The sequence below is a fragment of the Elephas maximus genome, chromosome 22, assembly GCF_024166365.1.
Source record: "Elephas maximus indicus isolate mEleMax1 chromosome 22, mEleMax1 primary haplotype, whole genome shotgun sequence".
Lineage (NCBI taxonomy): Eukaryota > Metazoa > Chordata > Mammalia > Proboscidea > Elephantidae > Elephas > Elephas maximus.
This window is the reverse complement of record NC_064840.1, coordinates 59200765-59224301: the sequence shown is the minus strand read 5'-3', so window position 1 is coordinate 59224301 and position 23537 is coordinate 59200765. Positions and strand designations below refer to the sequence as shown.

At 47.9% G+C, this 23537-nt stretch overlaps 1 protein-coding gene across 1 annotated transcript in view; it reads right to left on the bottom strand.

The window, feature by feature from the left end:
- Window positions 1–20401, bottom strand: part of SFRP1 (secreted frizzled related protein 1) — a 54575-nt gene extending 34174 nt beyond the window's left edge. The window contains exons 1-3 of the mRNA XM_049865972.1: window positions 20338–20401; window positions 19038–20056; window positions 13993–14070 (exon numbers count right to left, since the gene is read on the bottom strand). Coding sequence (XP_049721929.1) covers window positions 13993–14070; window positions 19038–19989 — 1030 coding nt within the window. The 5' untranslated portion in view covers window positions 19990–20056; window positions 20338–20401. The remainder of the gene's footprint in view (window positions 1–13992; window positions 14071–19037; window positions 20057–20337) is intronic.
- Window positions 20402–23537: the final 3136 nt, after the last annotated feature.

Here is a 23537-nt window from a genome sequence, read left to right as displayed (position 1 = left end):
GAAGTCTGAGTTAGTTGCTAGAACTGAGACATGATCATTCTGTATCTGTATTTATTTACTTGAATGTGGTTTTCTAACTTTAAGTATTATCATTTGTTTTGAGTCTTCACTCCCCGTCCTGTCTCTAATCTCCCAACACCAGAGAATGCCCTTCTTCAGCGTCTCCATTAATCTGACAGTGAGAACGCTCATCTCCAGGAAACGTCCCTGAATTTCTTCAGCCTCAGCTAAAGACCCCCTCCCTCCTTCAGGCCCAAAACTTGGAACTATGCACTAAAGCACCTGAAGTTACTAGAAAAGAGTGAAACAAGCATGGCCAAGGCTTGTCATGCCCATCAGATTCTTGAGGGCAGGAACAAGGTCATTAGCATGGAGCTGAGGCCAAGCGACATATGGAAGAAACACGGGCACTCTCTGTTGAGTCCCTTGCTGCAGACACAAGTGCGTGTGTCCAGGAGCTCCACTCAGCCAGCTGGCGACACTGCACCCATGTGCAGGGCTGCAGGAGGGAACTTGCTCTTCAGCTACCAGCTGTGTTTAAGGGGTTTAAAGTGCTTCTTCCGGGCCCATCTCTAGCCCTGGTGCCACAGACACAGAGTTAGGGATTTCCTTCAGCCATAAAGCCATGTCCAAAAGCCAAGTGGATCTGTTATGGAATACACAACAGTGTGAGCTAATTTTCAAAAGGCTCACAAAGAGAAGAGAACGCGTCTGAGGTGGTCCCAAAAGGAAATGTCCTGGGGAGGTGGCTTATGGCAGGGCTAGAGAAAACAACAGACATACAATCCCTCTGATAATCCTGCCTGAATGAGAGAGAACAGAGTGTGGGGAAGCTGTTTCCTAATTTTTCCCCACTGCCAAAGTATTATTTTGGCATCTCTTCACAACTCCCAGACACCCTTTCAGAATTTGTAAATGATTCCCCTTAATTCATGCCCTAAAGAAAATACTCCTTTATTCCCCTAAATATCTGCAAGCCAATAACCACCTATTACACTCATACCAAAAAACCATCAATCCCCAACAGCTGTCCAAGCAGCTCAGCCTCACGTACCCCCACGCTTCTCTAAACCCCCAATACCTTTTACTCTTGAGGCTCGAGTATGAACCTGGGTTCTCTACAGCCGAGCCCAGGCCCCAAACCAAAAAAGCCCTCATCGAACAGGCTCAGCTTTCACCTCCTCTCCAGGTTCCTTCCTTACCCTCCCAGCAACTGGCCTGGCCCACCAAGGAAGTCAGATGAGAGGGTCCCAGGGTGGGGTTTAAGTTGCAGGAGGAACCCATGAGCACCTTTAAACTCAGACCTGCATTAGGACCCCAAAGCCAGCGTGATACTGAAGCTCCGGCATCTGGGACTGCCTGAGAACCAGCAATTCATAACTCACTGATCCCTCCCTGAAAAACCACTATAAACAATCACCACAGGCTCGCCCTTTTAAAGGTTTAGTTCACCATCACCAGTATTTTGTTTACTCATTCACTTCAACACACAGGGGGCGCTTAAGACTCAGCACTCACCAAGCTAGATCTGCCATCTTTATCCCCAACTGGATCACTCACAACCACCACTGAGCAAAGCCAGAGACCCTTGGGAAGCACCTGCAGTGGTTTCTGCCAACAGAGTTGATTCTCGTTACTCGCGGTAGTGATGCTCTATAAAGTTGCTGTGAACACTGAGTTAGCAAATATTGAATATGTTGCTCCGAAGGAAGAAACAGGGTAGGTTCCTGCCAGCCTTCATCACATTTTCACCAACCCAAACCAACCCAAACTCATTGCCATCAAGTCTGTTCCAACTCATTGCGACCCTATAGGACAGCGTAGAACAGCCCCACAGGGTTTCCAAGGAGCACCTGGTAGATTCTAACTGCCAACATTTTGGTTAGCAGCTGAACGCTTAACCACTCCGCCAACCAATCCATAACCTTGCTTTTATGTGTGCTTTTGTTTGAAGACATCTTGTTTAATATATATTGTTGATTCATTAACATTGAATTCACAGCCAGCAGCACTATAACCCATGTCTGAACGAAGCTATCTAACCAAAAACCAAACCCAGCACCATCGAGTCGATTCCAACTCATAGCGACACTACAGGACAGAGAACTGCCCCATAGAGTTTCCAAGGAGCGCCTGGCAGATTCAAACTGCCGACCCTTTGGTTAGCAGCTATAGCACTTAACCACTACGCAACCAGGGTTTCCAAAGTTATCTAGCACATGTATTTTCTCCATAAGGCACATCACAGCCTTCTTGAGTTTAGGAACACTAGCCAGCAATTCAGCACTAAGGACCATTTTAAAGAGGGAAATCACTTTGAAATGTGGCGTCTGGGGTCTTAAATGCTAACAAGCGGCCATCTAAGATGCATCAATTGGTCTCAACCCACCTGGAGCAAAGGAAAATGAAGAACACCAAGGTCACACGATAACTAAGAGCCCAAGAGACAGAAAGGGCCACATGAACCAGAGACCAACATCATCCTGAGACCAGAAGAACTAGTTGGTGCCCGGCCACAATCGATGACTGCCCTGACAGGGAGCACAACAGAGAACTCCTGAGGGAACAGGAGATCAGTGGGATGCAGACCCCAAATTCTCATAAAAAGACCATACTTAATGGTCTGACTGAGACTAGAGGAATCCCGGCGGCCATGCTCCCCAGACCTTCTGTTGGCACAGGACAGGAACCATCCCCGAAGACAACTCATCAGACATGAAAGGGACTGGTCAGCGGGTGGGAGAGAGATGCTGATGAAGACTGAGCTAATTATATCAGGTGGACACTTGAGAGTGTGTTGGCAACTCTTGTCTGGAGGGGGGATGGGAGGATAGAGAGAGAGGGAAGCTGGCAAAATTGTCACGAAAGGAGAGACTGAAAGGGCTGACTCAATAGGGGAGAGCAAGTGGGAGTACAGAATAAGATGTATGTAAACTTACATGTGACAGACTGATTGGATTTGTAAACGTTCACTTGAAGCTTAATAAAAGCTAATATAAAAAAAAAAAGAGGGAAATCACCAAAAAGCACAAAAATGCGAAAAACATGGCACTAAATAGACAGCGGAAAGGATACCTGTACACAGTATCAGAGCTCAAACAAGAAGGCAGAACATCACCTTGTTCAACCCCAGCTGGGAACATGCAGGTTGGGTGACTCAAATTTTCTGCTGCTCTGCACATGTCTGCAAATGACTGCAAAAGTGTCACAAGTACTGATTGAGCAAGTAGGAAATTTGCAAATACGGAATCCGTGAATAATGAGGATCAACTGTATCACTTAAGCACAGCAGAACACAGAAGGTGGTTTCACCCCCTACCACCATCCCTTGGCCCCAGCTCCTATACCCCACGGCCCCAATTCATTCAACACACCCTAAGCCCCATGCCCATTCGGTCCAACGAACCTCTATTTTTTAGGAAGCCTGGTTCGCTTCCCCCATAACTCATCACAAGGCTGTTTGTGTGATGCTGAGGGAAGCCGTCCTGAGCCTCCCAGTCTCTGAACCAGGAAGTCACCGGTGCCAGCACTAAGTGCCACTCAGACCCTGAGAGGCCTACACAGCAGGGACAGCCCCTGCAGACACCAGCACTGCCAGGTTTGTCTCCCGGTCACCAAGCCAGCCAGGCTGCCATGCCAGGTCTTCCGAGCCACAGCGGGAGTGACAGCACAGTGACAGGCTGGGCCTCTTACACAGCAAAGCTGTAGTTCAAATATTTATTGTATGTGTCTGGCTTTCACGCGGAATTTGCAACCTGCCAGTTACCAGTGTTTACCTTGGTAGAAATTCACGGGAAATCTTAGTCTGAACAGACCCAGAGTTTATTTTACTGCCAGATAAACAACTTTCTTTGATAAATCATCCGTGTGACAGTGTCCTTGAAAGACTAAACAAAGATTTCAAGTGCAATCTATAGGTCTTTGAGAAGCTTTCCAAAACTAATGCATGTTTAATTGGCTGCTCTAAGCAGGTTGGGGCAGGGCAAGGGCCTAGCATTTCTTTGGCCATTTATTCTCTTTTTGGGGAAAAAAAAATACAGATTGGAGCTTCTGGCTCATTTCTGCAAAACTGGAAGAATTTTACCAATATTTAAGTGCTCATTTGTTTCTGAATAGTCTTTTTCTTTAGCAAAAGACAGTGAGTGTTACAAGTCAACTACTGGAAGATAAAGAAAACTGCCTTAAAGATATCGCTTGAGACAGAGGAGAGAAAACAACACAAAAAGAATCTAAAAATCACTCTTAAACCCCAAAAATTATGAACAGGAGAGCTTATATTAGAAATAAGATTTTTTAAAAACAGAAAACAAAAATCTTCTGTGTCCTACAACCGGTATAAATTCAGTCCAAGTTCCACATGTTCTGAAGTCGTAATTGTCTGATGATGTCTAATGTTACAATGACGTAGGGTGTCATCTAGCTAAAGCCCAGATTTCCTAACTTCTAGTATAAGGTCTAGAAGGAGCTCTGGTGATACAATGGTTAAGTGCTCAGCTGCTAACTGAAAGGTTGGTGGTTCAAACCCACTAGCTACTCTGTTGGGAGAAAAGACCTTGGCGATCTGCTCCTAGAAAGATTGAACCCTATGGAGCAGTTCTACTCTGTCATACAGGGTCGCTGTGAGTCAGAATGAACTCGACGACACACCACCACCACAACAGTACAGGGTGTTTTTTTCTTTTTTACTATAACATGAAACTGCATAAAGCTTTTAAAGTTTTCCCCAAACAGGTGTTTTAAAGGGCTTCTTTCGTTTAACCCTCAATTAGCCAGGATAGTCCATTCCACTTACTACATTTTCTCTGCTAAACAAACCGATTTCATGATTGCTAGATTGAATCCTCCTTTCCAGACTAATTTCCATCCTGAAACAAAGTCTCTCCAAGAAGAGCAGATAACAATGATTACGGATTGGGCAGTTGCCATATTTCAGGACTTTACACACTTGATTAATTCAATTCTCTCCACAATACAGCAAAGTAGGAATTACTATCCATATTTTGCAAATGAGGGAACAAACTTAGGAAGATGTCTACTCATGGTCACTCAGCTTGCAAACCAAAAAACCCAAACCCACTGCCGTTGAGTCGATTCCGACTCATAGCGACCCTATAGGACATAGTAGAACTGCCCCATAGAGTTTGCAAGGAGCGCCTGGTGGATTCAAACTGCCAACCTGTTGGTTAGCAGCCATAGCACTTAACCAATACACCACCAGGGTTTCCCTCAGCTTGCAAGGTTAGGATTTAATCCAAGTCTTTCTGACCCAAAGCCTAGGCTCCTTCTCCTCGACCACACAGCCTGCCTCCCCACAAGGAAGGGAACCAACAACTACCACGCTCCTTCTATGTGTTAAGCACATGCGTAGTCCATTTAATGTCCACAGACCCTGAAAGTAGCAAAGAAACACCCTATGCCCTCTTCCCAAGGAGATTCCGGGACCACTCCTAGCAGAATGACAATGATGGGCCTGAGAGAACACCAGGGCTTTGAACCCGTTCATTCCAGTTCAAACCCGTGCTGAGAATTCGCATTTCCATCCCCAGATATACTGAATCAGAATCTACATTTTAACAAAATCCCCAAGCGATTCGATTCTTACTTATAACTTCCTCGGAACTTGTTATAAATTCAAATTCTCAGCAGGGATTCAAACAGGAGGGCCCTGGAGGACACAAGGAAGCAAGGGTGAGGAAGCATGGGTATGGAATCTGGTCTGGTTACCCAAGGAAGTGCTGATGGAAATGAAAGTTGTGGGAGATGCCATGTGGTGAGGCCTTGGACAATCAAATGACTAACTCCTTAGTCTTATCCGAGTCTTATTTTCCTCAGTCTATAAATGAGGGCACTGACTGGTTGATCTTTGAAGTTTCACGCAGCTCAGCATATCTTTACGGTGACAAAGTGGCACAGATGAGCAACCCAACACCCAAAGAAAGGGACAGCTTGTGTGGGCTGTGAACAGCTTCCCTCTCTCTTTCTCCTCCTCAGAAAAGCTACAGAGGACAGAAGCGAATTTGAGGGTAAATCCTTCCCCCGTTCCTACACTCCATGATATTTTATACATACGTCAAAAGATAAGAGGGCTAGGAAGTGGGGCTTGGTTGTTCACAATCACAGAATCTGAGAATTGCATGCTGGAAAGGACTTCAAAGGACATCTAAACCATACTTTTTGGCAACTGACCATCCCAAGGAATAAGCTAGTCAGAACTGGAGGAAACCATGTCTTAACCACAAAGAGGAAGAAGCCACATGTCAGCCGATTCTGAACCAATTGTACCCCCACCTAAACCTGTCTAAAACCAGTTGCCATCAAGTGCATTCTAATTCATGGTGCCCCCATGTGAGCTAGACAGAGTAGGAATGTGCTCCATAGAGTTTTCACTGGCTGATTTTTCAAAACAGAATGCCAAACCTTTCTTCCAAGGTGCTTCCAGGTAGACTCAAACCTCCAACCTTTCTGTTAGCAGCCAAGTGCATTAACTGTTTGCACCAAAAGAAAATCAATCATTCCATCAAGTTGCAAGGAGGGAGGAAGGGCTGGAAATGGGATTAGGTTCAGGAAAGATCCAAATAAATATGCTGAGAGCAGAAGATCAGAAGAACTTCTGCAATGCACCCCTCGCTTCTTTGGGGAAAGCCACGGAGGGAGGTCTCATCTACCTGAGACAAATGGCTGGTTTACTTCCTGAAAAGAATACTCAAATGAACATCTACTGCCTTCATTTACAAGTGTTAGGCCCAGGCTAGGTTCTTTACAGACACTATTTCACCTGTTCCTCACCAAAACCCTATGAACTGTTTATCAGTTGTCATTTCAAAGAGGGAAACTGAGGCCTGCAGAGGTTAAGAAGTTTGTCCAGTGTCGTGGGGCTTATATACAATGGCAGAGGGAGCATCGGAACTCTGTTCCAGAGGACGCTATGACCCATCCATTGATTATGGACATCTGCATCCTTTCTCATCCTTCAATATACTTTCATTGGTTCAAAGATGCTAAAGTGTTCCTTACTGAGACTAAAGGACCACCTGAACCAGAGACTCCACCAGCCTGAGACCAAAAGAACTAGATGGTGCCCACCTACCACCAACAACTGCCCTGGCAGGCATCACAAGAGAGAGTTCCAGATAGAGCAGGAAGAAAATGTAGAACAGAATTCAAATTCATGCAAAAAGATCAGACTTAGCCAGAGAAACCCCCTAAACTATGCCCCGGGATGTTCTGCTAAACCAGAACTGAAATCATTCCCAAAGCCCACTCTTCAGACAAAGATTAGATAGGAATATAAAACAAAAAATAATACACATGAGGAATGTGCATCTTAGTTTAATCAGATATACGAGACCAAATGGACAGCTCCTATCCAAAAGCAGGACAAGAAGGCAGAAAGGGACAGGAATTGGACAAATGGACACAGGGAGCCAGGGTGGAAAGGGTGAGCGTGCTGTCACACTGTGGGGATTGCAACCAATGTCACAAAACAATATGTGTGTAAGTTTTGGAATGAGAAATTAACTTCAACTGTAAACTTTCACCTAAAGCACAGTAAGAACAAAAAAAGTCAAAAATAAAGTGTTTCTTAACTGAAATTTGCCTTATTTAAGTATCTCCCTGACGCTCTTACAGCCAAGAGAGAATCAGAGATGAAGACAGGGTGTCCCACGCTCCCCACAGGAGAAATCTGACTCTTTATCCAGCCTTTCCTCCTGGCTCCTCAATGTGGTATCAGAGTGCAAGTGGTTCCCAGTGTTCTCAGCCTCAATTTCCCAGAGCCTGATTCCGCCAGCCAGGCCCCCAGGCTCCAGAACCTACTCAGGAACTCTGGAATCTGAGACCATGCGTGAAGAGGTGATTAATATCACAAACTCTCCCCCACAGCTCAAAGGCTTCAAATGCTTCTGGCTCGGTGTATCCTCTGCACAGTATAACCCATTTAGAATGGGTTAAAATGGAAGACCATTTAGGCTAGGACCCAGGCCCTGAGCTGTGGGTTACACTTCCAGTACACTTAACGAAGGGCCTGACTGTTTTCCTGCACATGAAACGCCGTAAGAACTTGTTCCAAGAATTTACATGTCTGTGAATGGGGTATATATTTTAGAGATCTTCAATGACAATAAAAAACAGTTGTTTTCAGCCTGCCAACTCCACCCCAGGGTAACAGTTCCTTCTCCCATGTCTATTTAATTTTACTTCTATGGAACTAGATTTCTGGAGGTTAGGGTTTTTTTTTTTTAAACATATTCATATATATACAACACTCAATCATCCAAAACAAAGGCGTGTAGTTTTCCTCGAATTTAATAAACAAGTTGCAGATCCCAAGAAGGAGCTTTATCCTTTTATAAAGAAGGAAATCCAATTTCCATGTCCCTGCCACCCCCTATCGAAACCCTGGTGGCGTAGTGATTAAGTGCTATGTCTGCTAACCAAAAGGTTGGCAGTTCAGATCCACCAGGCGCTCCTTGGAAACTCTTCAGGGCAGTTCTACTCTGTCCTATAGGGTCCCTATGAGTTGGAATCGACTCAGTGGCAATGGGTTTTTTTGGTTTCACCATCCCCTATCATTCATATGCTCATTTGACAAAGTTTTTTCTTTATGCCTACCACCTATACAACACTGTCAGTGACTGAGTACAGAAAAAAGCGTGATTTTGATCATTCTAAAATACATATTTTCTGCCCACTTTAACATGAAGTATGTTTTGTCAGTGCTATAAAAATAATAGTGCATCTGACAATGAGTGCCTTAGATTCAGTAAAATACTGCATCAGATACAGAGCCTGCCCTGAACCCACCTACAGATGCTGCTTATAATCACTGTGCTGGCAGCCAAAGGTTTTCCCCATTTGGGGGAGAAAGCCTCAAGGATTAGTTTGGAAAGGCTTACTTAGCCTACTTTTTGCAAAAGATCAAACTGTCCTTCAGAGTAACGCACTATGCCTCCCACCAGCAGCGCAGCCAAAATACCTTGAAAGAAGAGAGTGGCAGAGTGTGAACATACCAGAGAAGAGGCAGGAACCTCAGAAAACATTGTTTTAGGAAATACTCCCAAATGCTCACGGTGGGAGCTGATTTTTCTTTTCGTTCCTCTTCGACTAATTTTAGTGTTGCAAGGTACGATTTTACTCTTTATGAGAAAACATATAAATACAAATGGAAAAAAATTCCTTCCAGAAAGCAGGGAAAATTTCAGGGGGGCAAAGAAATCTTTTTCCATGGCAAGCTAACAGCGGGCTCAAGAAGTTGCCACCTGAACTTTCTCAAAGCTCAAAAAACCGGAGTGGTTAGAAGTTCTGAACTGGTGGTAAAAAAAAAAAAAAATCCCAGTGCGGTCAAGTCGATTCCGACTCTTAGCGACCCTATAGGACAGAGTTTCCAAGGAGCGCCTGGCAGATTCGAACTGCGAACCCTTTGGTTAGCAGCACGTAACCACTACGCCACCAGGTCCGAGGTTCCAGTCCACCCAGAGGCACCTCAGAAGGAAAGCCTGGCAATCTACTTCAGAAAAATCAGCCACTGAAAACACTATGGAGCGTAGTTCTACTCTGACACACATGGGTTTGCTATGAGTTGGAGTCAACTCACCAGCCAATTGGTAACTGATATCCTAACAAAAGTATGTCATCGTGGCAATTTCCGCCAGAAAAGCTTGAGGGTGTCCACAGATACTGGAGAAGAAGCTAAAGAGAATGAATGGCTGAAGGCTGCTAACACCATAAAAAAGCAATTATAAATCATATCCTCACATCCCTGGAATAAACTAACCTGAAGGAAAGATGGCTTGTGGGTACGGAGCTGTTAACAGCAAGATTATTAGTGAGCGGCTCGCAAATACTAAATTGGCCTGTTTAAGAGGCAAGAGCAGCACTCTGTTATTATACAGCAGGGTAAGAATTTCCCACTTGAAAAGCAGAAAGAGAACGAACAGCAACAAAGCCAGACCAGAGCATCCTAATTTAAGTCCGGCAGGCAGGCAGGCTGCCATGTTGAATTCAGAGACTTTGCACCAAGTAACTTTTGGCTTCCCACATCTGGTACTTGATCCAGGCTGATCCAACTGCATTCCTGAGCACCAGCACACAGGTGTTTCTACTGATGTGCTCTGAACTGAGGGGGTGTAGTGCAGGGGTGGGAAACGAGTCACCAAGCAGATCTGTCAGCGTTAAAAACGGCCTGCCAGGGAGGTGGGTAAGGGGGCTCCAAGGAGGCTACGGGAGCCCGAGGGCTTGTAGGCAGGAGGGTAGCTGTGCGTGTTCCCCCAGACAGAATGCACACCTCATTCCTGGGGCTCAGAGAACCTTCCAGCAATCTGTCTTCCCCCGGGGTACGTCAGTGCCACTTAATGCTAAGTTTGATCCCTGGAGTAGGGAGTAAAACATTATTTTCTTCTCTCTTCTGTGCCAGTTTGGACTGTAGAATTTCTTTGTTTCCTAACTATCCCATCAGCGGGGCTGCCGGCCTCACTTACACGAACTGGACTGAGTTAGGAAACAAGTTTCCCAACAGGGCTGCATTCTCCAGGGTGCTGAGAAGGGCAGAGCTAAGCCCCAACAGAGATTTAAAAAAAAAATCGTATTTTTTGTTCTTTAAGAACATCACAAACAATAAACCAAACGTCTCTACTGCATCCAGATCCAGGAAGTTTGTCACAGGCCAACACCATGCCCGTGCTGAGGACATAAATGCCTCCTGCTCCTACTGGAAGCTCTACGGAAACAAGATTTTATATACTAGCTCCCAGTGGGCATTTGGCTTCACTTAAGTGAGGAAGGCAGCCTGGTACAGAGCAAAAGAGCTCCAGGTGGGAAAGTCAGTTTTCTTATTTACCAAATAAGCGTACTTAAGAAAATGACCTCCAAGGTCCAGGAAGAACTCAAACATTCTAAGAACCCAAGTAGAATACAATCTCAGGGATAAAGGAACACAGCCCCAAGCAGGTAATTACTCTGATTCCCCAAGACCAGTCTGGTTATTAAAGTAAGACATACCTCTCCTTCCTGTAGGTCATTGGGTGGCATAAATGACTACTGTACTCAGCTACTAACCAAAAGGTTGGCTGTTCAAATCCACCTAGCAGCGCCATGGAAGAAGGGCCTGGTGATCTACTTCCATAAGGTTACGGTCACTGAAACAACCCAACGGAGTACAGTTCTACTCTGACATACACGGCATTGTCATGAGTTGGGAGTCAATTCGATGGCAATGGGTTTGGGTTGGTTTTCTTTTTTCCCTCCTTCCTGGAAGCAGTAAAGAGGTAGCTTTGTGACTGAGTAGGTACCACTTCAGTGGGGAAAAGATGACCAACTCCAGGTGAGTTTCCCAAGTAACTTCCAGGTCCCTGCCCTACACCAAACTGCCAACCTTGCCACATTCAAATGCCTTCCCAAGGCTTGGCTCTTCAGCCCATTACTAAGGAATGCCTCTAGTTTAACTACTTGCCACAAGGTCCTAGAACGTTAGTGGACAACTGGGGAGTAGACAGGAGACTTGACGGCAACTTTAGATTGATGAGTCCCAAAGATTCTGAACATAAATGCATCACAGCTCCTTAATATTCACTTTGATCCGAGTGCCCACAGCCCCCTCTGAAGCCTGTGAGCTATAAAAGCGACTCTACAGTTCCCTAGGGAATCACTGATCGGTGTTTGGTCAGGATTGATGTTGTTGTTAGGTGCCATCCAGTCAGTTCTGACTCATAGTGACCCTACAGAACAGAGGAGAACTACCCCACAGGGCTTCCAAGGAGTGGCTGGTGGATTCAAACTGCCAACCTTTACGTTAGCAGCTGTAGCTCTTGCTCAGGATTAGAAAAACTAAGTTTATTCCACATAAGTACTCTGGATTACAGTACCTAACACAGTGCTCTGTACTCAGTAATACTTGTTGACTGAATACATGAATGAAGAAATGATCAGATACATTGAATTTTGAGTACCCCAACAGCAAGCATCACCTGCCAGAGTTTATTCAAATAAACTACCCTTCAGAGTTCATTCAAATATGACTTCAGGACTTTCAAAATGTCTAGGGGCCAACTTCTCAAAGTGAGTCTTTCAATTTACAATATCTGAAGAGCTGCCCCTCTATCCCTCATAAGACTCCTTAGGAATAGCAGCCTTATCTGAGAAGATTGTTCGTGCCCCAGCCATGTAGCCAAAGCTTCCTGTCACGATGTCTCAGAGGTTGTATTTATGCCCTTGTTTTCTCTATGTCGAAACGCATCTTTGGGAAGGAATCTCAACCCCCTTCGCAGATTAAAACCTCACTGCTAAGGAAGTGTGTTGCAGGAAAAGATACCATGTTTGGTAAAGTAGGTCAGCAAAAATGAGGAAAACCCTCAATGAGACTGACACAAATGGCCACAACAATAGACTGAAACATACCAACAATAATGAAGATGGCATAGGACCAGGCAACGTTTTGTTCTGTTAGACATAAAGTCACCATGAGTCAGAACTAACTTGATGGCAACCAACAACCACAACAAGGTAGTGAGGGGCTGTGTGTCCACAGATTTTACAGCAGGAGACCCACCAGGCTCAATTTTTGGCACCCGGGTGAAGCAAGAGTCAACATCAAGAAGCAAACGTTAACTACAGCGATATGGAAGGATAATCAGAGTTTATAAACACCACCTCAGGTAGCCTCTGCAATTTTATCTGAGTTCGTTTTAAATGGAAACAAGATAAAAGGGTGTGACTCAAACACAAGCAGAGAGAAGTATAGAGTAGTTTGACTTTTTCCTAGAGGTCCTGTTGGCCTCCACCAAGAATAAAAGAGTAGGGATGCCTAATACAGGGATAAAGCAAGTAGAATGTATCCATTTTCAAGAAGCTTGCTTGTGGCAAAGGGTCTGAATTCTCCAGCCTCCATCTTTATTCACAGTTACAAACGCCCTAAGAACGCATCTGTCATGAAGTAAAAATTTCCTTCGACTTGCGTGTGCGTGCGCATACATGTGTGCATGGCACTTTACCAGCACAAGGCCCTTGCGTATATTTTAACATGTTTGAATAATGACAACATGGAGGAGGCAGCTCTGATGGACACGAAGACTCACATTACCTACCTTTATGCTTTTCCTGGTGGGAATTTTGTAAGAAATCCAACCTCTGAAACTCAATGCAGGAATTACAGGAAACACATTGTCCAGCTTTAGGCTGAACCTGTCCTTCCGCAAGTGACCCTGACCTGAGCCACTTCTCTACACCCGTGTAAAACAGAGGCAGGGCAGAAAGGGGCTGGCCCTTCAACAGGACGCAGTTTCCCAGAGGAGAGATTCCCAGACATTTGGAATCGGGGTGTTCCCCGAAAGGACCCTCGGGATCTGCTCCCCAGGCCACACGCAGCCCTTCTCTTTGGGACCAAGTGCAGATTCTGGATTCACTTTTAACCCGAGCGATTTGAGAAGAAGGGAGCGACATAATGCTAGCGTGGGGATGCCAGTTCTCTCCGCCTGGAAGAGCGTGATGGGGGACCCTCATCTGAACCCCCTAAGTGTTGAAATCTCCCCCTCCCTGGAAGGTACCCCAGGGTCAGGCTTTTTTCGGGCCATTTCAGATCCTGTGTGGAGTAGTGCTGACACCTAGGGGTGGATGTCAAAAAGAGCCAGTCTGGAAAGAAAGCGCCAAAACTGCCTGCTGGAGCAGGTAAGAGGTGGCTGTACCTCCTCGCAGCTCCCACGTTTGCACAGGACTTGGTGTTTTCCCCTAGCTCCTGTCAACCTGTCCCCAGGGCTGCCTCCCTCCACTCCTAGAGAAAGCCCCCCAAGATGTGTCAAGAAGGAAAGTCTGACGTTTATAAAAACTGGCACGTTCCCCGCCCTATCTAAGTTTTCTATCTGCCCAAGAAACGCAGCCATTTGGGGAGACGGCTGTAAGGAATATCAAGCACCACAAAGAGGCTCTCTGTGTACAGCAGGGGCACTGACACTCAGGGACAGGGAATTCCAAACCTTGCAGAGGAGGCCAGGAACACTTTCTTACCAAACTCGCTGGCACAGAGATGTTCAATTATGGCTTCAGATTTCAACTCGTTGTCACATGGAGGACACACAGTTGTGCCTGAGAAGGGAAAAGGGGAGAAACAGAGCTGTAAGTAATGAAGCTGAGGGGAAGGGAGAGGAAGCACCCCTGGGAAACAGCTCATCAGGACCAGGCTGAAGGTAGGTAAAGGTCTCCTGGGATTTCTGACGGGCAACCTTAGAACTGAAAAAGAATATTCCTTGAGCCCAGCATCTAAAGTTATAAACAGGCATACAGTACATTCTTTAAAAAATGTGAGGCTCAAGCTGTTGGATATGGCAGAACTATTTAAACCCACACTGCCTGGTGCTGGATAGAGGCAGGTTCTGTGAACTGGGACTTGATGGAGTATTGTGGGCCCTGGGAAAAAGCTGGCTTAGAAACCAAAAAGATTTCCAGGTTTATCTGTCCCCGATCGTTTCTCCCTTCTCCTTTAAATAGCCCTCTCTGAATTCTCGCCCCTTTCTCTTTTCCAAATTCCCAACAAGAGAGGCAATCAATTCGACCAGCTCTCTCAGAGACTGCTCAGAAAGAAGCTCGGACAGATTCCCACACTCCAACCCAAGGGCTATTTAGTAAGAGTTCCTTTGGGAGCAGGAAGCAAGAGCAGCTGGGGTGGGGGTTGGTGAGGCACTAGCAAGAGCTGCCAAATGGGAGGACAGAGCTTGATGGGAAGAGACCCTTTGGAGGGGCTTTAGTGAGTGACTGTAAAGTGCTTTGAAGAAGAAGTGTGAGTGAGTGAGTGAGTGTGTGTGTGTGTGTACAAGCAGGCCAATAGGTGGCCTCTCTGTCCTTCCTTTCTTCCTCCTCCTCCCATTTCCCTCTCCAGAGTGGCTTCTGTGACATTATCTCTGTCCCCACTGTGCACCCCAATGGCTCACACAGAGAAATGGGCAAAGCCTGCCAAGGTGCCGGAGGGCACAGTGCTACTCATCCCTCCAAGGTAAATGGTGGCCCCAGGGCCCAGCTGCTCTGCAGCCACCTGCACCTAGTCAGCAGTGGGGAGGTCACACAGGACACAGAGGACACACGAGACACATGGTGCCTACTTCTCCCCACGTCCAAGCAGGGTCCCTGTGTGGCCCAGCAGAGAGCACGCCCCTTAGTCTTCACTGACAGAGCCCTCCCGTCTTTGCTCTGTGTTCAGATTCTCAGGGCAGCAAGAAACACACTCCAAGCAGCAGACTGCATGACTGTCTTTCGGTCCCGATGCTGGGAATTTGCTTCTCACACAGAACTTGAGATTGCGTTCTGGAGGTGGTGTTCCTGACACAGGCTAAAACTTACCTAGAATTTTGTATTATGAGTCTTGCTTCCACGGAAAGAAAAACAGAGAAACGAAATCTTGCAATACGGAAATGACCATGTTGCCTATACCAAAAGACTGACCTGTGCTTCTGAATTTTCCTTTCACAGGTTATTTAAAAAAGAAAAGAAAAAAAAGAGGAAGTCATCACATTGCAACATTCTACAAAATACAGTCTTGACCAAACCAGTAGCTATCAGGTCGGGACTATCAAAATCTCCAGTCAACGCCCCATCCCCTCTGCACCCTCTCTGGACACCCTGGGTTCCCTTATCCGACTGACAGCCCAGGGCCCTGTGCCCCACTGGGGCCTTTTCCTCAGGCCTATCAATTATGCTGGACGGCTATGCCTCCCATTGTAGTAGCAGTTTGTTGCAGGTGAGCTCAGGGTGTTTTTAATCGTCTCAACTTTTCTTATAGGTGGCTCTGGAGCAGCTTGAGAAAAAGAGGAGGAACGTGCAATGCCGTATTAATCTGCGCCTCATCTGGTGTGTCCTTGGGCCCCAGCAGGCTGCCTCAGCAGGAGCAATCCACCTGGTCATCCATCTGAGTAGCAGAGCTAAGCGGCTGTTTTAAGGTGTATTTAAAATAATGTCTAGAGCAAAGGACTAAAAGGGCCTGTGTTTTATTAACATTTAAGGGGGAGCAGAAGAAAAAGCCCAACACTGGAACCAGTACTACGTGAACTAAAAAAAAAAACACACACACATAAACATATATGTACACACACGCAACACACGTACGCCCATATGCACATGCACACACACGCTTGCGCACACACACATGCTTGCGCACACACACACAGCAGGTCTTTCCTGGCCAACTCCTGGAAGCACAGAGAAAAGGCTTTAAGGAAGGCCGTGTAGGGAAATGATGGTACCCTGGCCTCTGCAATCTGTGAATAAACCAGTCAGGGTGATTTAATGCACAACGTGCCTAAACAATAACGAACAGTATGTGGTCATTCGTACAACTTGAATCCAGAAAACCTGGTAGAGATGGGAAGGAACAACCTATAAATCGTTGCTGTCAAGTCGATTCCAACTCATAGCGACCCTACAGGACAGAGAAGAACTGCCCCCACAGTTTTCAAGAAGCGCCTGGTGGATTTGAATTGCTGACCTTTTGGTTAGCAGCCATAGCACTTAACCACTACGCCACCAGGGTTTCCACAACCTATAGGCCTGGAAAAAGAATGACCACCTCTTCCATACCAGATGATGTGCCTTGGACATCAGCCTTTTGCGGGGGAAAGATATCTTTTGATTTATTTATCATTATCAGGTTTATCCCGAATAAACATATGGCCACAAAGGCCTGTCCAATGTCCCAAAACTATACATGCCCATGTATGTGAACAGAAACCAGCCCACAAGTATGTAGAGATATGAGATTACTTTGTAAATTCAGTTTTAAATTTTAGTGCACGTATTCTTATCCAAAGCCACCAGTTCTTATTCCAGCGCCACCAGCCATAAAGTTTTCTTCATGGATGAGGACCAATAGTTTGCTCTATTTCAACCTGTCCCCTGTACACACACACCTCAGTTGTCAGTCAGTAGCTTCCTCAGAGGAAATCGAAGGGGGCCCCTCACACCAAGGGGCTGCAGACCCAGGAAGGAACATGTGCCCTCTCAGGTGCAAGGTCTCTCCACCAGAAATGCTGAGAGGAGAACCAGCACCCAAATCCCACTCCTGGTCCTCTCACAGCTTCTCTCTCTGTTGAGCAGCTGCTCTCTCAGGCAAGGTGACTACCTGAGCACTGCTGGGGCGGAGGGATCCACAGAGAAGCGTGGTGCAAATTTTCAGGCTCGTGCTACTGATGGGGTAGCAGGGCCAGCTGAACAGCAGCCACGGGCAAAAGGCATCAAGAAAACATCAATTATTTGTTTTTCCCCCATTCCACCCTAGCCTTTGGGGAGTTGGGTTGCAGGGAAATTCTCCCCTCATAAGTAGACACTCCATCTAGTTCACCAATTCCCCCTTGGACTTCCAGCCATCTTCCCTGAAGGTGTTCCCCCATAGGTTTCCACTTCATGTCCAGAAAGAGAAAATTAATGGCCATTGGGGGTGGACTTCAGTTCAGCCCAAGTAGAGCTGGCCACTGCCTTTCAGGGTAGGGCTGGGCTAATCCCCCACTTAGGTGAGAAAGAGGAGAAGGAAAATCCTGTGGGCTGCAGGGGACGGTTCTACACGGACAGAACACAAAGTGCTTTGTTTGCTCTAGGTAACTGCTTAGCTCTCGCTCTCAAAGGGCTGCATTTCCCCGAAGGTTAGCCCTGTGCACTCAAACACCCAGGACACGGCAAGCAGAGATGCCCAGACCCTGCCACTGCAGGCAGGCTGCTGCCTTTCCCACCAGCCCCGGGGCCCATGCCGCCCAACACCGGTCACGTTGGACCCATCTCCTCCCTCCCTAGAATAAGTAAGAGCATCCCGAATTCAGGGTACCCCTTTCCCCATACCTGTCTCCATTGTGGGGGAGCCAAGTGGCTGTACAGGCCCTTGGTGGGCATTTCTTCTTTTGGCATCAGTAATAGAAAAGGTTAAAGTCATTAAACACTTCAGGGTGATTGGCTAAGCAAGTGAGCAGCCCTTACCCCCAGCCTATAGACCCTCTCCAAAAAGCCCTCATGGCCCAGTCCTCTGTGCTCACTGCACCTGGGATATATGGCTCCCCAGCCCAGTGCTCACATCTTTGAGTCTAAACCCCGCTTCCAAAGAAATGAGAGTTGAATTCACTCCTACAATGGTAAGGTCAACATGCTGTGATTCTGCCCTTTAAATGGGAAGAGGGGAGGGGGCCAGAGGGGGCAGAGAGGCCCTTCCTAGAGACTGTCAGGGATGCCTCCAATTTGCAGGACCTCTGCCCCACTCCCCAAGGAGAAGAGGAACAAGGAGCTAATTACACTTCTTATCTTTCTAATTACCTGAGGATTTGTGTAAATGAGGGAAGCAGGGGGTAGGCAGGAACGAGAGAGGTCTTCCATCCTCCCACCCCTCCCCCCGCGGAGTTCCGAATTAGGAGCCTGAAAAAGGTGGAGAAACCCAAATCCCCCCAGTGTCTGAACTTCTTTATTCCCAAGTCCTGGGGCTACGGGGCTGCAGGACTAGCTAAAGGAAAGTTTAAAAATAAAAAAATCCTCATCGAAGCAATGAAAATAAAGCTGCGCCTAGCATTTTTGTGTGTCTAGCATTCTCTGGGCCTTCCTCCACTTTGGGTTTTGAGTTTTTCCTACCGGGGCATTCCATCTCGCGAGTTAAAAACTTCCACGGGGACCAGATTCTCCCCCTCCCCCCCCCCCGCCCCACCTCCCCGAGGAAAGGCGAGCTCTCCTTTTACTTAAGGAGTTAGGCTTTGTTTCAGAACTGAAAAAGCGAGAGTGGAAACCAAGAAGAGCTGCTGTAGGGGCAGGACCGAGTCAGACTCTATGGGGCCGAGGCGCAGCCGCCCTCCCGGGCAAGCGCCGCCGTGCACCTGGGTCTCCAGAGGCGCCAAGCGACACCTCGGACAGACTAGCAGCTTTTAAAAATCAGCTGCACAGCTTGAGAGCAACCTCTAGGTCGCACCTCCGAACCCCGGGGAGGAGCGGCGGGGTGCGGGTGCGGGTGGCAGAGGCTGTCCCGCAGTCTACGCCGCGGCCCGTCACTGGCCGCTCCCGGGGCTCGCGGGCGCCGGGGTTGTGGGGGGCGGCCTTACCTTGGGGCTTGGAGGCTTCGGTGGCATTGGGCGGAGTCATGGCGATACAGACGTCCCCCTCGGGGAACTTGTCACACTTGAGCATCTCGGGCCAGTAGAAGCCGAAGAACTGCATGACCGGCTCGCACGAGTCGCGCACGGCCTCGCAGAGCCAGCGGCACGGGTAGATGGGCCGGTCGAGGCAGACGGGCGCGAAGAGCGAGCAGAGGAAGACCTGGGTGCCGATGTGGCAGTTCTTGTTGAGCAGGGGCACCCAGCTGCTGGCCTGCTGCTTCACCTCGGCCATGGTCTCGTGCTCCAGCAGGTTGGGCAGCACCATCTGCTTGTAGCCCACGTTGTGGCACAGCCGCAGGTCCACCGGGATGTCCACGCACTGCGGCGGCTTGGTGTAGAAGCGCCCGCTCTGGTACGAGCCGATGTCCGACTGGAAGCTCACGTAGTCGTACTCGCTGGCCGAGCCCGTGGCCAGGAGTCCGGCGGCCAGCGCCAGCAGCAAGCCCGAGGCGGCCCAGCGGCGGTCCCCCACGCCGCGCCCGCTGCCCATGCTGGCTCCGCGCACTCGCACCCGCGACGTCGGGGCTGCCCTCGCTGCCTCCACGCGCGCGTCCCGCCGCAAACTTCTGGGGCTCCTTCTAGGAATCTCCAGGGACAAAAGGCGCCGTCCCCACCCTGCCAGGCTCGGCGGCCGCACGCTCCTGCCCAGCCTCCGGCCGGTGGCGGACCTTGGCCTGGCGCGGGCGCGCTGAGTGAGCTCGCGCGAGCAGAGAGGGCAGCGCAACGCGGCGGACTGAGTCGCGTCCCGGCTCCGGACGCGCAGCAGGCGGGCGGGTGGGCGGCGCGCAGCACCTACTCCCGAGGCTGCAGGACTCGAGTGCCCCGTGCTCCTGTTGCAAAGCCCTCGGAGTCTCCCGACGCAGCCAATCAGCTCCCGGCTGCTGCGAGCCGCACTCATTTACCACGTCAGTCACCGGCTCAATTAACCAATCGCTTCACGTGCAAGAGGGTTCGGTTTACTAGAACTAAACACAGGTCAACACCCCTTAAGAAACAAAACCAAAAAAAGAAAAGGAGAGAGAGAAAAAAAGTAAAGAACTAAAGGGAAGAAAGGGGAGGATAGAAGTGAGGGGTAAGTAAAAAGAATGTTTAACGCTGTAATTAACTTGAGTCAACTTGCAGAAAAGCAAGGAACCTTAACAGCAGTTGCAAAACCACGAGATAATTAAGCCCTTTTTTAAATTTTCTTTTTTAACACTTTTCTTTCCTGAATTTCAAGCGGCAGTCCACCAGACTAGCAGCTCACCTCCTCCTCCGTTTTGTTCTCTGTAGCTGCAGTACAAAGACAGGCCGCTTCAGGACTTTGGGGGCTCAGGAAGGCTGTATTGAGGGAAATCTGCTTTTAAATCATCAGCCCTGTTGAGCTTGGCTCCCGCGAAGACAGGGGGAAGGATTGCCTGGGGTCGTTTGCTGTTTTGGAAGTGCAGCGCCTTTCCTGGTGGGACAACTGGAAGGTGGCCCTCAAACAACACAGGAGGTACTGGATGCATGTTGCTCAGTGCGGCAGGAAATCTTGCTCACAAAGGTGTCAGCTTTGGAGGACAGTAAAAAACTCATTACTCAAGTCCCAGCCGGACTGTGTGCACGCATATACACATTGACATGTTTGTGGTGTAGAAAGCCAAAACATTAAAAACACATGTGCACTTATCAGCGTGGCTTGTGTAAATATCAAGTCCATCACTCAGGCACACATGCTGCATTCAGGCCAGGTCCGGGAACTTCAACTCAACGGCGTTAAGGCAAGAGGAAGAAATTAAGCAAAAACATAGCTTGGCTATCTCCTTTAACCCTCGCAGGAGCAGAAGTTTCCCTTCTACCCTCCACCTCAGGAGTTCCTGGAAATTCTTTGTGTATTTGAAACGTTTCTCTGACAGAGACTGGAGCTCCAGAGAGCTGGGAGTATAACCAAGACTCAATCCCAGAGGTAAGAGACAACACAAGCAATTCATGAAGTTTGCTGGGTCTCCACATTGCTTTTGTCCTGAATAGCAGGTCCAAAAACCAAAGGGAGGGAAAGGATGCTGAAAACCTTATCTGAGCAGTGTGGTCCCACCCCATGTGGCAAATGGACCACAGATCTTAGAGCTTTTTGCAGACACCCTAGGAGGCTGTGCCTTGCCGGGCTGGCTTGTTTGTAAAGCTCCAGGGAAGCTTGCTTTGGACTCAGGAGACCTGATTTTTTGATGGACAGATTCCAAGTAAAACTACTAGAGTTTGTGAGGGTGTGGGCCGTTTTCTTAAAGCAATCATGACCATAAGGAAATTGTAATTTCGTTACATACACAGGAAGCATCTGCGCATGGTCAGCTTTTTAGTCATTTCTTAGCCAATGAGAGGTGTCCCAAAGCAAGAGGGGACGGAATAGGAATAGAGAGAGAGCAAAACTTTGGCTAGCAAACGGTTAATCCTGAACCAACTGGTAATGCTCTGTCCGGGAGAAGCTGGGGAAGACATTCCTCACACAGAATGGACCGAGAAGCTGGGGAAGACATTCCTCACACAGAATGGACCGCAGGAGACCCAGCAACTGTGTCTCAATTTAAGGGGCATTTGGAGAAAACCGATGTTTGGTAGGAGGTTGTTTTCTCTCCTGTGGCCAGGCTCTCAGCCCCAAGCCAAATGTGTGTGTTTACTCACTCATTGGAAAGAGCTGTGTTTGTAGATAACATTCTCTCACCTCTGAATCCAGGCTTAGCTGACCTCTCACTCGTGATTGTACAGTTCCTCCAAATGTTGGGAGGACTTGGGCCTGTCTACCATTAAAATTCTGGGTATCAGTCCAGGTCTCTGTACCTCCACTAGCCCTGGTAGACTAGCCTCTCAAGTCAAGGAGTGAATAAATCTCACAAGCCCATTCACAGGAGGAACTAGCCTATGTCTGGTTATTCCTCATTGGCTTTGATCATCCCCAGCCCCCAATTCTCCGCCCCACCCCCAAATGGCCTTATTGCTTTCTAGATAGGCCTCCTGGGCCGTGGCAGGGTCACAACTGTCTCAAGGACAAAAAGGGAGTGTCCCTATACGTAAGACTCCAGAATCCTAATCCCAGTACATTCCTGGCTCCTCCCAAGACCCTGTTGGAAAGGAAGGACTCTGCCTCCTGGTCCTTCTCTCTAGGGGCTGCCTCTCTGCTGAGTCCCAGATTCCACCAGGAGAGTTTAACTCACACCTGAGATCTTGCAGTATGACTACCCACTGCCAGTCAGTTCACGCACGCACTGTACAACAGTGCCAGGCAGAAGGGCCTGAAACCTTCACCGTTCAGTTGCATACACTATTTTTTGTCTTTTTTCATATTGTCGGAACTTTGTACTTTAAAGTCTAGACAGTGTGCGTGTGTGCATGTGTGCGTGCACATGTGTGTGTGGCTTAGAGAAGAAAGTTCTAGAACAAGGGATCTTTAAACCTGCTATTGACATGCCAGAGCTTCCAGAAACCGGGGTTCCTGAGTATGACAGCTGTGGGCCCAGAGGCACATTTTTCCTCCTTCTTGAATGGTTTAAATGCACAGAGGCAAAATACAACCTTCCATTTGTGTTTCTCGCGTCCAAAAAGTTGATTTTCCCACAGTGCCAGGTGGCCATACCTGCAAACTGGCAGAGCATTCCCTGGTGCTTCCTAACACACCAGCATTCTTCATTCTCTTATTGCCCGAAGCTGACGGTTGGGCCAAGCAGAGTCACTGAGGCCATTAGTTGCCTACCTGGTGGCCTCATTCCACACACCTGGAACTCCTTCCTCACATCTCCCAGGGACTCAGAGAGGGGGAAGCCTTCCCAGCCTGTCCCTCCTATTCTTTTCCCTTTTTCCTATTGTCAGGGATTGTTAATACACTGTGCAAAGATAAGCTCAGAATCTTCTCTAGCAGCCAGGAAGAGAGAAACATGGTTCGTGTGGGGTCTGGTGCAAAACGGAGAAAAGCGTTCTAGCTCAGTCAGGAGACACTGACCGTGGCCTTGGTTCTGCTCCTCATAGGCTGGGTAACTCTCAGGAAACACTCCCCCTGGCCTGAAGAGTCTTCAGCTGTAAAATATGATGCCCTGCTACATCATGAGATCAAAGATGTGAATTCTTAGCATCTAGTATAATGTGGGAGCTCCCGTGTGGCATAAACAGTTAAGCACTCAACTGAAAAACCAAAACCAAGCTCGTTGCCATCAAGTCGATTCCAACTCATAGGGATCCTATAAACCAAAAAACCAAACCAAACCCAGTGCCATCGAGTTGATTCCGACTTATAGCAACCCTATAGGACAGGGTAGAACTGCCCCATAAAATTTCCAAAGAGCACCTGGTGGATTCGAACTGCCAACCCTTTGGTTAGCAGCTGTAGCACTTAACCACTACACCACCAGGGTTTCCAGGGATCCTATAGGACGAGTAAAACTTCCCCATAGCATTTCCAATCTTTATGGAAGCAGATGGTCACATCTTTCTCCCACG